Source organism: Dama dama, chromosome X, assembly GCF_033118175.1.
Source record: "Dama dama isolate Ldn47 chromosome X, ASM3311817v1, whole genome shotgun sequence".
Classification (NCBI taxonomy): domain Eukaryota; kingdom Metazoa; phylum Chordata; class Mammalia; order Artiodactyla; family Cervidae; genus Dama; species Dama dama.
In genome coordinates this window covers 10,762,564-10,775,413 of record NC_083714.1, presented here as the reverse complement: position 1 = coordinate 10,775,413, position 12,850 = coordinate 10,762,564, and the positions used below count along the sequence as shown (strand labels likewise).

The 12,850-nt window shown below is 36.4% G+C and overlaps 1 protein-coding gene across 3 annotated transcripts in view; it reads right to left on the bottom strand.

Moving 5' to 3' along the window:
• Window positions 1–373: 373 nt before the first annotated feature.
• RNF128 (ring finger protein 128) overlaps window positions 374–12,850 on the bottom strand; it is a 101,407-nt gene continuing 88,930 nt past the window's right edge. For all 3 annotated transcript variants that reach the window (XM_061137123.1, XM_061137124.1, XM_061137122.1), the window contains 4 exons: window positions 12,679–12,761; window positions 11,700–11,796; window positions 10,736–10,904; window positions 374–1,804 (listed from right to left, as the gene is read on the bottom strand). In XM_061137123.1, the coding sequence (XP_060993106.1) occupies window positions 1,680–1,804; window positions 10,736–10,904; window positions 11,700–11,796; window positions 12,679–12,761 (474 nt within the window). In that variant the 3' untranslated portion in view covers window positions 374–1,679. The remainder of the gene's footprint in view (window positions 1,805–10,735; window positions 10,905–11,699; window positions 11,797–12,678; window positions 12,762–12,850) is intronic.

Sequence of the window (12,850 nt, the reverse complement as noted above, 5' to 3'; positions counted from 1 at the left end):
CAGCAGTTCCTCACTATGTAGTGAAATATGTAAACACACTGTGCTGTGCTTAACTGCTCAGTCATGCCTGACTCTGTGACCCCATGGATTGTAGCTTGCCAGGTTCCTCTGTCCATGGGGATTCTTCAGGCAAGAATACTGGAGTGGGTTGCCATGACCTCCTCCAGGGGATCTTCCCAACCCAGGGATAGAACAGAGGTCTCCCACATTGCAGGTGAATTTTTTTACCATCTGAGCCACCAGGGAAGCCCAAATACTAAAGTTTTAGTTTTTATTAAATATATCAACAAACATTTACATTAAAACCTTTTTCCTCCTAAATCCAAGCATATATTAAAAGTTAGTATATGATTACTAAACACCAGACACAAACTTTTATTGGAATATTTTATTTACATTTTATATTTAAAGAGAATCAATACAAATCGGGACCTATTTACAGCATTTCAAATCAGTGTACAAGAATGCAATGGTTTCATCCACTCTACATTTAGCCAACAAAAATACATGTCTATTCTGCTTTTGCTTAAATTCTGCTGGAATTTGTACTGGAAACAAAACTCTAAAACCAAAGATAAGCTACAGAAAATATAAAGTGCATTTTTATAATAGCTCTATTTAACTTTGGTGGATGAAGCTTCAAACTTTATATTAAGGCACCTGGAATTCTACCCCCCCCCCAACACCAATTCTTTTTCAAATACCAAGAAAATGCATTCACAAAATTTATAGCTACATAGATAGAATTTTATTTTACCTAATGTTATTTTATAAAGCTCATTTAGGTAAAATGTAAACTCAATTTTCAGTCAACTTTGTTTGGAAAACATTTTCTATAGATTAATTTCTGTAGACAAATTCATACACAGAGATCAATTAACAATTTTTGTGTGACTTATTCATAATCATTTTCAAGTGGTATGATGATTTATATGTTCTGCTTTTGAAAGTCCCATAAGTAAGCTTTGAGAAATAGTTATATAGTGTTTTTGTAAGGAAAGCTTTTGTCTATGATCTTTTGTCAAATTGGTGTCGTTAATATACCAATCAATCCAGTCCAGTCCATATTCTCTAAGAAACTATGCTTGACACTCAAATGAAGTAAATTTAGCCTGATTTTAAAAATAAGAAATTGTTAAAATGAATATTTTGCTTCAATCTTGTTCTATCAACTTAATGCAGCTTAAATAGATATTTCATGAAGTACTAGCCTAAGTTTGCATTGTTTTTTAAATTACAATTCCAGATCAATATAAGCACCTGGAGAAAAACCCTGACATATATAGCCCAAGCTAAAGTAGTATTATTTTTAATTAAGATACTATCATAAAATAAAGTGATTACAGCTGTTCCACATTTTAAAAGCAACATGTTTTGATAAAAAAAATTGTTATAAATGGAAAACATGATTACTTGACAAGAGTTTTGAATGTTTAAAAATGTTGCTACTGCTATCGAGAGGAAACTTGTTGCCTATGAAAAACATTATAATGTGTTTGTGGGAAAAGTTAGTAGGTTTAGTATTTTAAGTCATTTAACTATAGCATAATATTAGTCATCTCAGCACTTTCAGTATCATTCTTATTTTATTAAGTTTATCCAGTTCCTTAGTAGTAAACTAGGCCCTGATTGGCAGTTCTGTTATTACTAAAGGTTTAAGTTTTCTATTGACACAGATTTTATGACTTAATTTCTCGAACAGTGGTCTCCTGATCATCTTCTTCAAAGGTTGGGTTGTCAACGTGAGGAACAACATCCACTGCCATGGAGTTTGCTTCATGGTTTACCAGATGTAGATTTTCATCTTTAAAAAAAAATGGCATTTGAATCAGTTCTAATGAGGTGGATGAAACTGGAGCCTATTATACAGAGTGAAGTAAGTCAGAAAGAAAAACACCAATACAGTATATTAACACATATATGTGGAATTCAGAAAGATGGTAACGATGACCCTATATGCGAGACAGCAAAAGAGACACAGATATAAAGAATGGACTTTTCGACCCTGTGGGAGAAGGCAAAAGTGGAATGCTTTGAGAGAATAGCATTGAAACATGTATATTACCATATGTGAAATAGATGACCAGTCCAAGTTCAATGCAGGAAACATGGCAATCAGAACCAGTGCACCAGGACAACCGAGAGGGATGGGATGGGGAGGGAGGTGGGAGGGGACTTCAGGATGAGGGACACATGTATACCTGTGGCTGATTCATGTCAATGTATAGCAAAACCCACCACAATATTGTAAAGTAATTAATCTCCAATTAAATAAATTAATTTTTTAAATGGCAATTTTAGGATGCTTTCACCCCTCTGTTCTTTAAGACAAAATTCAACACACATGTCTAAGAAACCTTTCTTATCTAATTCAATCACACTCTGATTATCATACTAATTCCCTGTTTCTTTAATATGATTTTGCTGCCTTACATAAAGCACTTATATGTGTGTGCTCAGTCGCTTCAGTCGTGCCTGACTCTTTGTGACGCTATGGATTATAGCCCGCCAGGCTCCTCTGTCTATGGGATTTCCCAGGCAAGAATACTGGAGTGGGTTGCTATTTCCTCCTCCAAGGGATCTTCCCAACCCAGGAATCGAACCCTTGTCTCTGGTATCTCCTGCATTGGCAGACGGGCTCTTTACCACTGTACCCAGGGAAGCCCTAAAGCATTTATGGCATTATATTAATTTACAATTACTATTTTGTTGATTCATATGTGTGTTTATTTTTACCTACATTATAGCATCCTTAAGAGCAACAGTTATGTTTTCTGTCTCTTCTCTATTCTAAATATAATAGCTCTTGAAATCAACTTCATGTTTGAATCACCTGGGCACTTTAAAAAGTTATGTATGCTTTTTCATATACATATATCTTATCAATAAATTGATAAGATAGATCTGTGTGCATGCTCAGTCAAGTCCAACTCTTTGTGACCCCATGGACTGTAGCCTGCCAGGCTCCTCTGTCTATGGGATTTCCCAGGCAAGAATACTGGTTGTCATTTCCTTCTCCAGGGGATCTTTCCAACTCAGGGATTGAACCCACATCTCCTGTGTCTCCTTCACTGCAGGCAGATTCTTTACCAACTGATAGATTAAGATAGGTAGACAGAAGGACTAAAGTTAATCAACCAGGAAGTTGCGGAGGGAGTTCCCAAAATGGAATACAAGTAGTAACAAGTGAATATAATTATTTTACAGATGAAATATATATAATCATTCTGAAGAGAGTGGGAAAGAAAAGAACTAAATAATTTTGGAAAATTATGTTTTGACTATATCCTATAAGGTTAAAACCAAAGAACTACACTGGCTAGTGAAATTGTTTTTCACAAGGGTACGTTAGCAATGTTGCAACTTACATGTTCTTTAGGACTGAACAAATAAGTAAATATATTGAGGATAATAACAGCTGGGTTTCTCAATGTCCAAGAATGGAGTTAAAAGTAAGGAAAGAGGAAGGCTAGAATAAACTCTCTGGTGTTGGATTAGAATCATACATCAGTATGAACTAGCTGTTCTTCAGATAGGTGAATGTAGATGTGTGTATATTTGTGTGAGTACATACACATATTTCCTCGCTTTGTTCCTTGAAAGGGCTAATAGCAATGACACTCCAAAAGCAATGAGCATACCTAATGCCCGATCTTGATTCTGAGGTGCTATTCTCTAATAAAAGCCCCCACTCCCTGAAGAAATAACTGATTCTAGGGTTAGGGCAAGAGAGCAGATTAACCTAGATTCTAGCCTAGGGGCCAGCAAACTACAGCTCGCAAGCCAAATCCATAGCTAAGAGTGATTTTGACACTTTTAAGAGGTTGGAAGATAAAACAACACTGTCCCAGTCCCCAAAGCAACAAAGACCTAAAGTCTTCAAAGCCTACTATCTGGCCATTTACAGACAAAGTTTGCCAATCCTTGGCCTAGAACATCTTGTGATAACAGAAAGTAAGGAAGTGCTCAAAAAAAAGGGGGGGGGGTATTTTGAAAGAAAATCAACCAACTTGAGGGAGTTCCCAACGACCAAATCTAGGACAATCTAAGCGTGAATAAATCATGAGAATAATATTATGGAGAAAAAGAAATATCTGTGAGTCCATATTATTATAAACAGTTGAATAAATAAGTGGAGAAAGGATAGCTCTTCTTTAAATTAGAAGCTTAATTAATGTAGAAAGAAGGATGGAAATAGAAAATCACCATTTGGCACACACTTCAGTAATAATTATTGTAAGCAAGAACTATCAATGATTGCTAAAATTAGTAGGTAAAAATTATGATGAGAAACAGGACATTTGCATAGTTTCCAAGTGTCTCTCTAGAATACAATAATTATAAAGGAAAAAATAATAACTTTAAAAGAAGAGGCTTGGCAGATACCACCTTAACCAAGTGAACAAAGTTAAAAACATTGATAATAAGACATGGGCATGATGTGCCTCATTATATGATATCAGGCAGACAAGATAAGATATGTGGTTTTCTTGCCAGAAATAGACAATGGACAATGAATTTAATCATTGGGAAACAGCAGACAATTCCAAATTGAAGGATATTCTTCAAAGTAACTAACTGGTGGCCTTCAGAGATATCAAAGTCAAGAAAAACGAAGACTAAGAAACAGTCACATATTAAGACTAAAAGGACTTGACAGTTAAATGTAATGTGGACTTTTCAGCAGATTGGGTATAGAAAGAACATATCCAAACATAAAGGACATATATAGGGACTTCCCTGGTGGTCCAGTGGTTAAGATTCCAAGCTTCCAATGCAAGGGGTATGGGTTGGATCCCTGGTCAGGGAGCTAAGATCTCGTATGCCTCGCATGTGTGAGATGAACTAATATTTGACAAGGGAACCAAAAACATCCAGTGGGGAAAAGACAGTCTGCAATAAATGGTGTTGGGTAAGCTGGATAAATATGCAACAGAATGAAACCGGACCCCTATCTTACACCACTGAAAAAATGAACTCTAAATAGATTAAGGATTTAAAATGCCAAAATCAACAAATGGGACTATATCAAACCAAAAAGCTTCTGCTCAGCAAAAGAAATAGTCAAAAGAATGAAAAGGTAAGCTACAAAATGGGAGAAAATATTTGCAAACCACATATCAGGTAAGGAGTTAACATCCAAAATATATAAGGAACTCATACAATTCAATAGCAGAAAAGTAAATAATCTGATTTAAAACTGGGCAGAATTGAAATTTGGGGGGGAAAAGATATTTTCCCAAAGAAAACGTGTGTGCATGCTCAGTTGCTCAGTCATCTCCAACTCTTTGCCCCCATTGACTGTAGCCCATCAGGCTCCTCTGTCCATGGGATTTTCCAGACAAGAACACTGGAGTGGGATGCCATTTTCTCCTCCAGGGGATCTTCCCGACCCAAGGATTGAACCTGCATCTCCTGTGGCTCCTGCACTGGCAGGCAGAATATGTACTGCTGACCCATCTGGGAAGCACCCCAAAGAAGATATGTGTATACAAATGGCCAACAGGTACATGAAAATATGTTCATCACTAATCATCAGGGAAATGCAAATGAAAACCACAGTGAAATATTGCCTCACACTTGTTAGAATAGCTATTATCAAAATTATAACAGATGAGTGTTGGCAAGGATGTGAAGAAAAGAGAACTCTGGTATACAGTTGGTGGAAATGTATATTGGTACAGCACTATGGGAAACATGTATGGAGGTTCTCAAAAAACTAAAAATAGAACTATCATATCATCCAGCAATCCAACTTCTGGGTATATACCCAAAGGAAATGAAATCATTATCTTGAAGAAACAGCTGCACCTCCATGTTCACTGCAGCATTATACACAATAGCCATAGAAATAACCTGTTTCTATTGACTGATCAACAGATAAAGAAAATGTGAGATACATATATATGTACACACACACACACACACACACAGAGGAATATTACTCAACCATGAGAAAGAAGGAAATACTGCCATTTGCAACAACATGGATAGATCTTGAGGACACTGTGCTAAGTGAAATAAGCCACACAGAGAAAGACAAACACTGTATGATAACACTTATATGTGGAATCTTTTTTAAAAAAGTCAAATTCATAGAAACAGAGAATGGTGGTTGCAAGAGACTAGAAGCAGGGGGGAATGGGGAAATGTCCATCAAAGGGTACACGTGTCCAGTTATAAGATGAATAAGTTCTTGGGAATTTAATATATAGCGTGGTGACTACAGTTAACAATACTGTAGTAAATACTTGAAAGTTGCTAAGCGTAGATCTTAAATGTTCTCAACACACACACACACACACACACAATTTGTAATTATTTGAGATGATAGATTTGGTAACTAATCTGTCTCTGGTTATATGTCAAGTATATTTCAATAAAACTGGGGGGAATGAGAGAAGAGGAAATACAATGTGGGATCCTAGGACAGAAAAAGGACATTAATGGGTCAACTGGTGAAATTTGAGTAAGTTCAGTTTAGTTACTAACATTTTGTCATATAATTTCCTGATTTTGATAATTGTATATGGTTATATACGATGTTAACACTTGGAGAAGTTCAGTGATGGGCATTCTTCTTACTATTTTTGAAATGTTTTATCAGTCAGGCTGAAATTATTAAAAAAACAAACAAACCTGTGCTTGGGCCCACATCTCATGGGTTCTGATTGAACTATTCTGGGGTAGAGTCCAGGTATCAGTAATGGTTAAAGTTCTTCTGGGCGAGTCTAATGTGCAGCAAGGATTAAGAACTAGGGGCCCTATTCTGTGGTTCTCAAAGTGTGGTCCCTGGACAAGCAGTATCATTATCACCTGGAAACTTCTTAGAAATGAAAATTCTCAGGGCCCATCTCAGACCTATTGAGTCAGAAACTAGTGGTTGCCACTCTGCTTGTTTTTTTTTTTAAATAAACTTTTATTCATTTATTTTATTTTGGCTGTGCTGGGTTTTTGTTGCTGTGCATGAGCTTTCTCTAGTTGCAGCAAGTGGGGCTACTCTCTAATTGCAAATGCATGGGTTTCTTGTTGCTGTGGCTTGTCTTTGCAGAGCACGGGCTCTAGAGCGCTGGCTTCAAGTTGTGGCGCAGGGGCTTAGTTGGCCCGCGGAATCTGGGATCTTCCTCGACCAGGGATTGAATCTGTGTCCTCTGCGTTGCAAGGCAGATTCTTAGCGACTGAACCAGGGAAGGCCCTCCCCTCTGTTTAAACAAGCCCTCTAGGTGACTCAAGGTATGCTTAAGTTTGAAAACCAGTGTTCTAATAAAACTCAGCACAATGATGGAACACACAGGCACGAACTAACCAACTGTATCTTTTCAAAGCTATTTAAACCAACTATCACCATAATAATCAGTGGTTAATAGGAAAGATGCCAAAACAATTAATATATAATTGTGTGTGAGTATGTATGCGCTCAGTTGAGTCTGACTCTTTGCAACTCTGTGGACCGTCGCCCGCCAGGCTCCCCTGTCCACGGGATTTTCCAGGCTTGAATACTGGAATGGGTTGCCATTTCCTCCTCCAATTGACAAATCTACTTTACCATTAATGTTAAATTTTGCTGCTCTAATGTTTTTGCAAAACCAATTAAAAAATTCACGGTTGTAGTCTGATCTCAAAGTGGTGGTGGTGGTGGTGGTTTAGTCACTCAGTCATGTCCGACTCTTGAGATCCCACGAACTGTAGCCTGCCAGGCTCCTCCATCCATGGAACTCTCCAGGCAAGAATACTGGAGTGGGTTGCTGTCTCCTTCCCCCTCAAAGCAAAGTATATTCTCTTAATTTAAGACATATGACTGAGGCACCAATTTATCTATTAGCAGTATCTCTAAACTATAGGAGAAGTAGCCAAGAAGGAAAAGTAACCCTTAAATTATGAAACCCCAAATATCAATATATAAAAGGGATGGCAAGTGTGCCACTTCTATCCATGGTTACATTTTAAGTAGTCACAAAAGTCACACTAACACATTCACCTTCAAAGATGTTGGTTTAAGTCAATTTAATATTTGATTTGTTTGAAGAGCATAATAAAGTATTAGGAAACTAAGCTTAAATTTCTTAGCTTTTATTTTTGCTCTGACTCTCTGAATGGGAGGATTTTATCCCAAGGCCATACCAATTCTATATATCCATTTATTTGGGTGCTCACACTTGTGATGGTTGTAAATTTGGCATGCCTCAAACATTCAGTGTCTGAGCAAAATCCAATCATATGAGGAAGTAACATAGGTTGTTGACTTTATAACGGGTATTCTTAGACTGGTTTGGTTTTTGGTATCTGTTACTGACTTTAGAAATAGCATATGGCTTCTAAAAGTGAAGAAAAGGCAGGGTAAAGATGAATATTTCTGTATGTGTAACTTTTCTACAAACTATTAGATATAAATTAGAATGTCCCACAAGCTCAGCATAATAATGATGACTGGGCGCCACAGTAGAACTGTAAAATAAAAAATTACAACTAAAATACAAAGAAATATTTCCCTTAGATATCAGAAGCTTATCTTAAAATACATGATTTTAAATCAGGGCTATTTTTAATGAAACTTCTGGTTTCCTAATGTTGAAACAAATCTACTCCACACAACTTAAACATCTCTGTCTAATTTATATTATAGTTACAGGAAGCATATTACTTTATTCTTATTAAGGCAAACAAACACCATTTATGTGGGTTAAACTATTATTCTTTTTATTTTACTTATTTATTTATTTTTGGCTGTGCTGGGTCTTATTTGCTGTGCAGGCTTTTCTCTAGTTGTGTGAGTGGGAAAATCTATTCTGTGTGATCACTCACTCAACACTTATTTGAGTATTTGCTGTGAGGCAGCTTGTGCTAGGTGCTGGGTATACAATAGTGAACAATAAGACACTGTCCCTACCCAAACGGACTTTTTAAGGTTTTAATACAATTCAGTGCAATAAGTGCAATGATAGAAGTTCTGTGGAAGTAGACAGTAGGGCCACACATGTAACTAAAGATAGGCTTCTCAGGGGAGCAAGTTTTCTTTCCAACATTTTATTTTGTATTGGGCTAAAGCCGATTAACAATGTTGTGATAGTTTCAGGTGAACAGCAAAGGGACTCAGCCATCCATATATATGTATCCATTCTCCCCCAAACTCAAAGGGGAGCAAGTTTTAAAGGAGGAACAGGAGTTGGACTTGGCTTCCCCAATTTCTTGGTAGAGGAAGAGTGGAAGGAATGGGCAGAGAGAAGAGAGTGGTCAAACCATGACTGTTGAATTAAGGTTAGAAATTAGGAGATGGTTTAAAGGAAAATTATATTGAATCGGGGGGGGGGAGGAAAAAAAATTAAAAAAATAAATAAAGGAAAATTATATTGAATCAAAAGGAAATGGAGAGGGAAGAATCTAGGATTCTCCCTAAGTTTCTGGATTGAGGCACCTGGGTTGGTGTTCCTACCATTTATGTAGATAAAGAATACAGGAGAAGGAATATGAATCATCATTTTATTTGCTTCTCAAATTCTCTGCAAAAACTGTTCTGCCTTCCACTCTCCCCCATAAAAACTGAACACCAAAATAGTAGGTTGGGACTTTTTTTCTTCTTTTAAACTGACCTGGCAATAAACTGAATTATCCCATACACTCAGGCCTCTTGCGTAGCAGGCAAGAATTCTACCACTGAACTACCAATGCTGCTAAACTGAATTATGCCATACCCTCTCCTTTATCTTCACTGAATTCTATTAGCACACCAAAAATTCATCTGAGGCTAATAGACAATGATTATCTATTATAGGTAGAATAACACACAGATTATTAAGATTCTTATGACTACTTTGCACTCTATGAAATGTTCAAAGATTAGATTACAATATGAGGTTTGCATTTGCAAGATGGTATTTCTTGTGACCTCTGTACAAACGGTATCTATGGCACTGATAAGCCTACCAAGGACAAAGGTTCGTGTCATAGGAAGCTGCAACTTTTACAAGTCATCTTGACATTTTATTTTCCTCCTATTTTTAGGCCAGAATTAGGTTATCTCAAAATGGGGACTGAGGAAAAACTATCAAACCAACAAAAACCAAAAGACAAAGGTGGAAGTTAAAGAAAGAGAAAACAATTTGTATAGGGGTTTTCTCTAAGGAAAAAAGTAACAGAATTCCCTAAAATCTCTCTACTGGTATGGCATTACTATTTTGAAATTAATACATCCACTTTTAGTTTCCAAGGTTTGTTCATTTCATGGCAAGTAACAGGTGGCAGCATACTGTTGTTAAACACAGTTTCCCATCTGGCAAAAAAAGGAGGGGGTGGTTCTGGAGAAGTTGTGTATAAATAAAAGTTTTGGAAATTAAATCATATTTTATCATTCCATAACTTCTTTATCATAATTTCTGGTTGATATGCAGTAAAGAATGGCTTCTAAAGTTGAAAACTTGTCCTTAGCCTCTGTAAGTTAATAAATCAACACTTACATGCATTGGAGAGCAACTTTCCAATAAAAAATCTTTTCTTCTGTGAATAATCCCCATTCTTAAAGCATTTCATCTGTTTCAGGTATATTTGAATATGTGTATATTAAGTCAAGAGAGGGGTGCATCCTGCATTGCATCACTGTCACTAGAAAAAACCTGGAATGTGTTAATTGTGTCAATGGATGAACAGAATAAATGCTAAAAAACAGGAGTACTCTGCCTGGGTGTCTAATCTCCAGCGGATCATTTGTGGGGCACTTGGGGCCCCTCAGCCTGGTGCTCACTTGCTGAGTGTGCATGTTCCTCCAAAGGTGGTTCATCTGCTCCCTGAACTGAAGCATATCCAGATGAAGCAGTCTCACTGCGGTTATCCTCTTCATGAGGAGAGGCACTACTGGAAGTTTCATTGGATACAGGAACTTGTAAAGACACTGATCCATCTTCAACATCCACCTGTGGAAAGCATTTGACCACATTAACAGGCTCTCAGAGTACATGCTTTTCCTTGACATATTATTACAAAGTTTCTCCCTAGGTGACTTCTTAGAGCAAGGCTTCCTGACTTTTGAAACTTACAATCCATTTTTTGATGATCACAAACATCTCTTGCTGGTCCCAGCCAGAGCACTGGCAGTAACTGGGTCCAATGGGGCGAAAGATGTTACAGGCAGACTACCATCAACATTTGACATGCTTATCTGGGTGAACACTTCATAATATAATGCCTGAGACAAGGAAGGTACTCAAAAAACAAATTCCTATGCTGTCCCCTATGAGTACTGAGAATCACTGTCATCTATATATCTCTTCAAGTCAGGAAGATTCTGTTGAGCTTGACTCTCTGTTGTGTGTATTGTGAAACAGGTAGTTTTTTCACTTATGAAAAATAATTCAATATTTATTATACTTTCTCAAACTTTACATGCTCATTTAACTACAAGTTTGGTTGCAATGCAATAGTAAGATAGTAAAAAACAACAAGGGGTATCAGAAGTCAGCTGGGGTTATCACTTCAAGTTCTGACCACATAATAAGTACATTTGAGGAGGGGGAAGAAGGAGGAAAATAGAGGTGGCCCAACATGACATCTCACTGTCACTATGATATAAGTAGTTTCCATTTTTGGTATAACCTATAAGTCTAGCACATTGTATAGTTAACAAATAGGATGACAACTTCCTGAAGGTTAAGATATATAAATAACACGCTGCTTAAGTTCCTTTGTATAAATTGTTTAACAATGCTTACCTCAATTCCCAAAGCTTTGAGTATGTCACATTTGCACATGGGGCAAGTCCTGTGTTCTAACAGCCATGGGTCAACACATGTCTTATGGAAAACATGGCTAATGAAGGAAAAAACATATAAATTGGTTATGTGAAAGAGCAACAACACTTTGCCTAATACACCAACAGGTTACTCTATAAGTTTATTTGGTCTTTTAACAAATGACTTTTTTCCCTTTAAAACACACAATCACAGAAACAAAATTTAGAAATTTCATAATACATTACTTTTAAATATAAAAGCCTCATTACCCTAGCTTCATAAAAACTTCATAAAAACTATTTTCAATACCACTTACTTAAAAATATTTAAGATATTGCCTGACCTAAGATGTACAGTAAATTGGATCTTGATTATTTTGTTATACCCTAACTATAAAACAGTACAGTTAGTCATTCTTGATAATATAGACAAAAGTATTGAGTGCAAAATAATTCTGATAATTTAGGAAATGTGACAAATTCCAAGAATACCACTATTTAATAACAAAAAGGAAGAATGTTAAGAATAACTTCCAGGAGACAGATAATGAGAAGCTAACGAAGACTTCCAAATAGGTGCTCATAAATTGATTTTATTTTTTTCTCAACAGGATGGGCATAAATCTTTCGAATTAAATTACCCAGTACCACACACACACAAACACACAAATAAACAGTGGTGCTGGCTACACACACACTATAAACAGTGGTGCTAGCTAGGTTCTCAGTTTTTTACAGAAGTAGTTTCCAAATTGTACCAGATTATGGAAACTTCATATAATTAGCCTTATACTATTTCCAATGATACTAAAAACAAAGCAATCATCTATATTTAAGTGAAAAGAAGTTAAAAATAAACACTTTCTTTATTTGGAGACATTCAAAATAGTTTCCTGCACTATAATGATTTTTGTAAATCAGCTATTTTTATTGACAACATAAAAGAAAATCAAACTTACTTGCAGGTTAAGATGCGCACCAAATCATTTGGTTTATATAGTTCAATACACACAGCACAACTATCTCCGTCAGGGCCGATTTCCTAAGAGCAAAGAGTTACTGTTATTCCAATGGATAAGAAAAATACACTAAACTACAGAGCAAGATCAGAATATACATGTATTTAATACA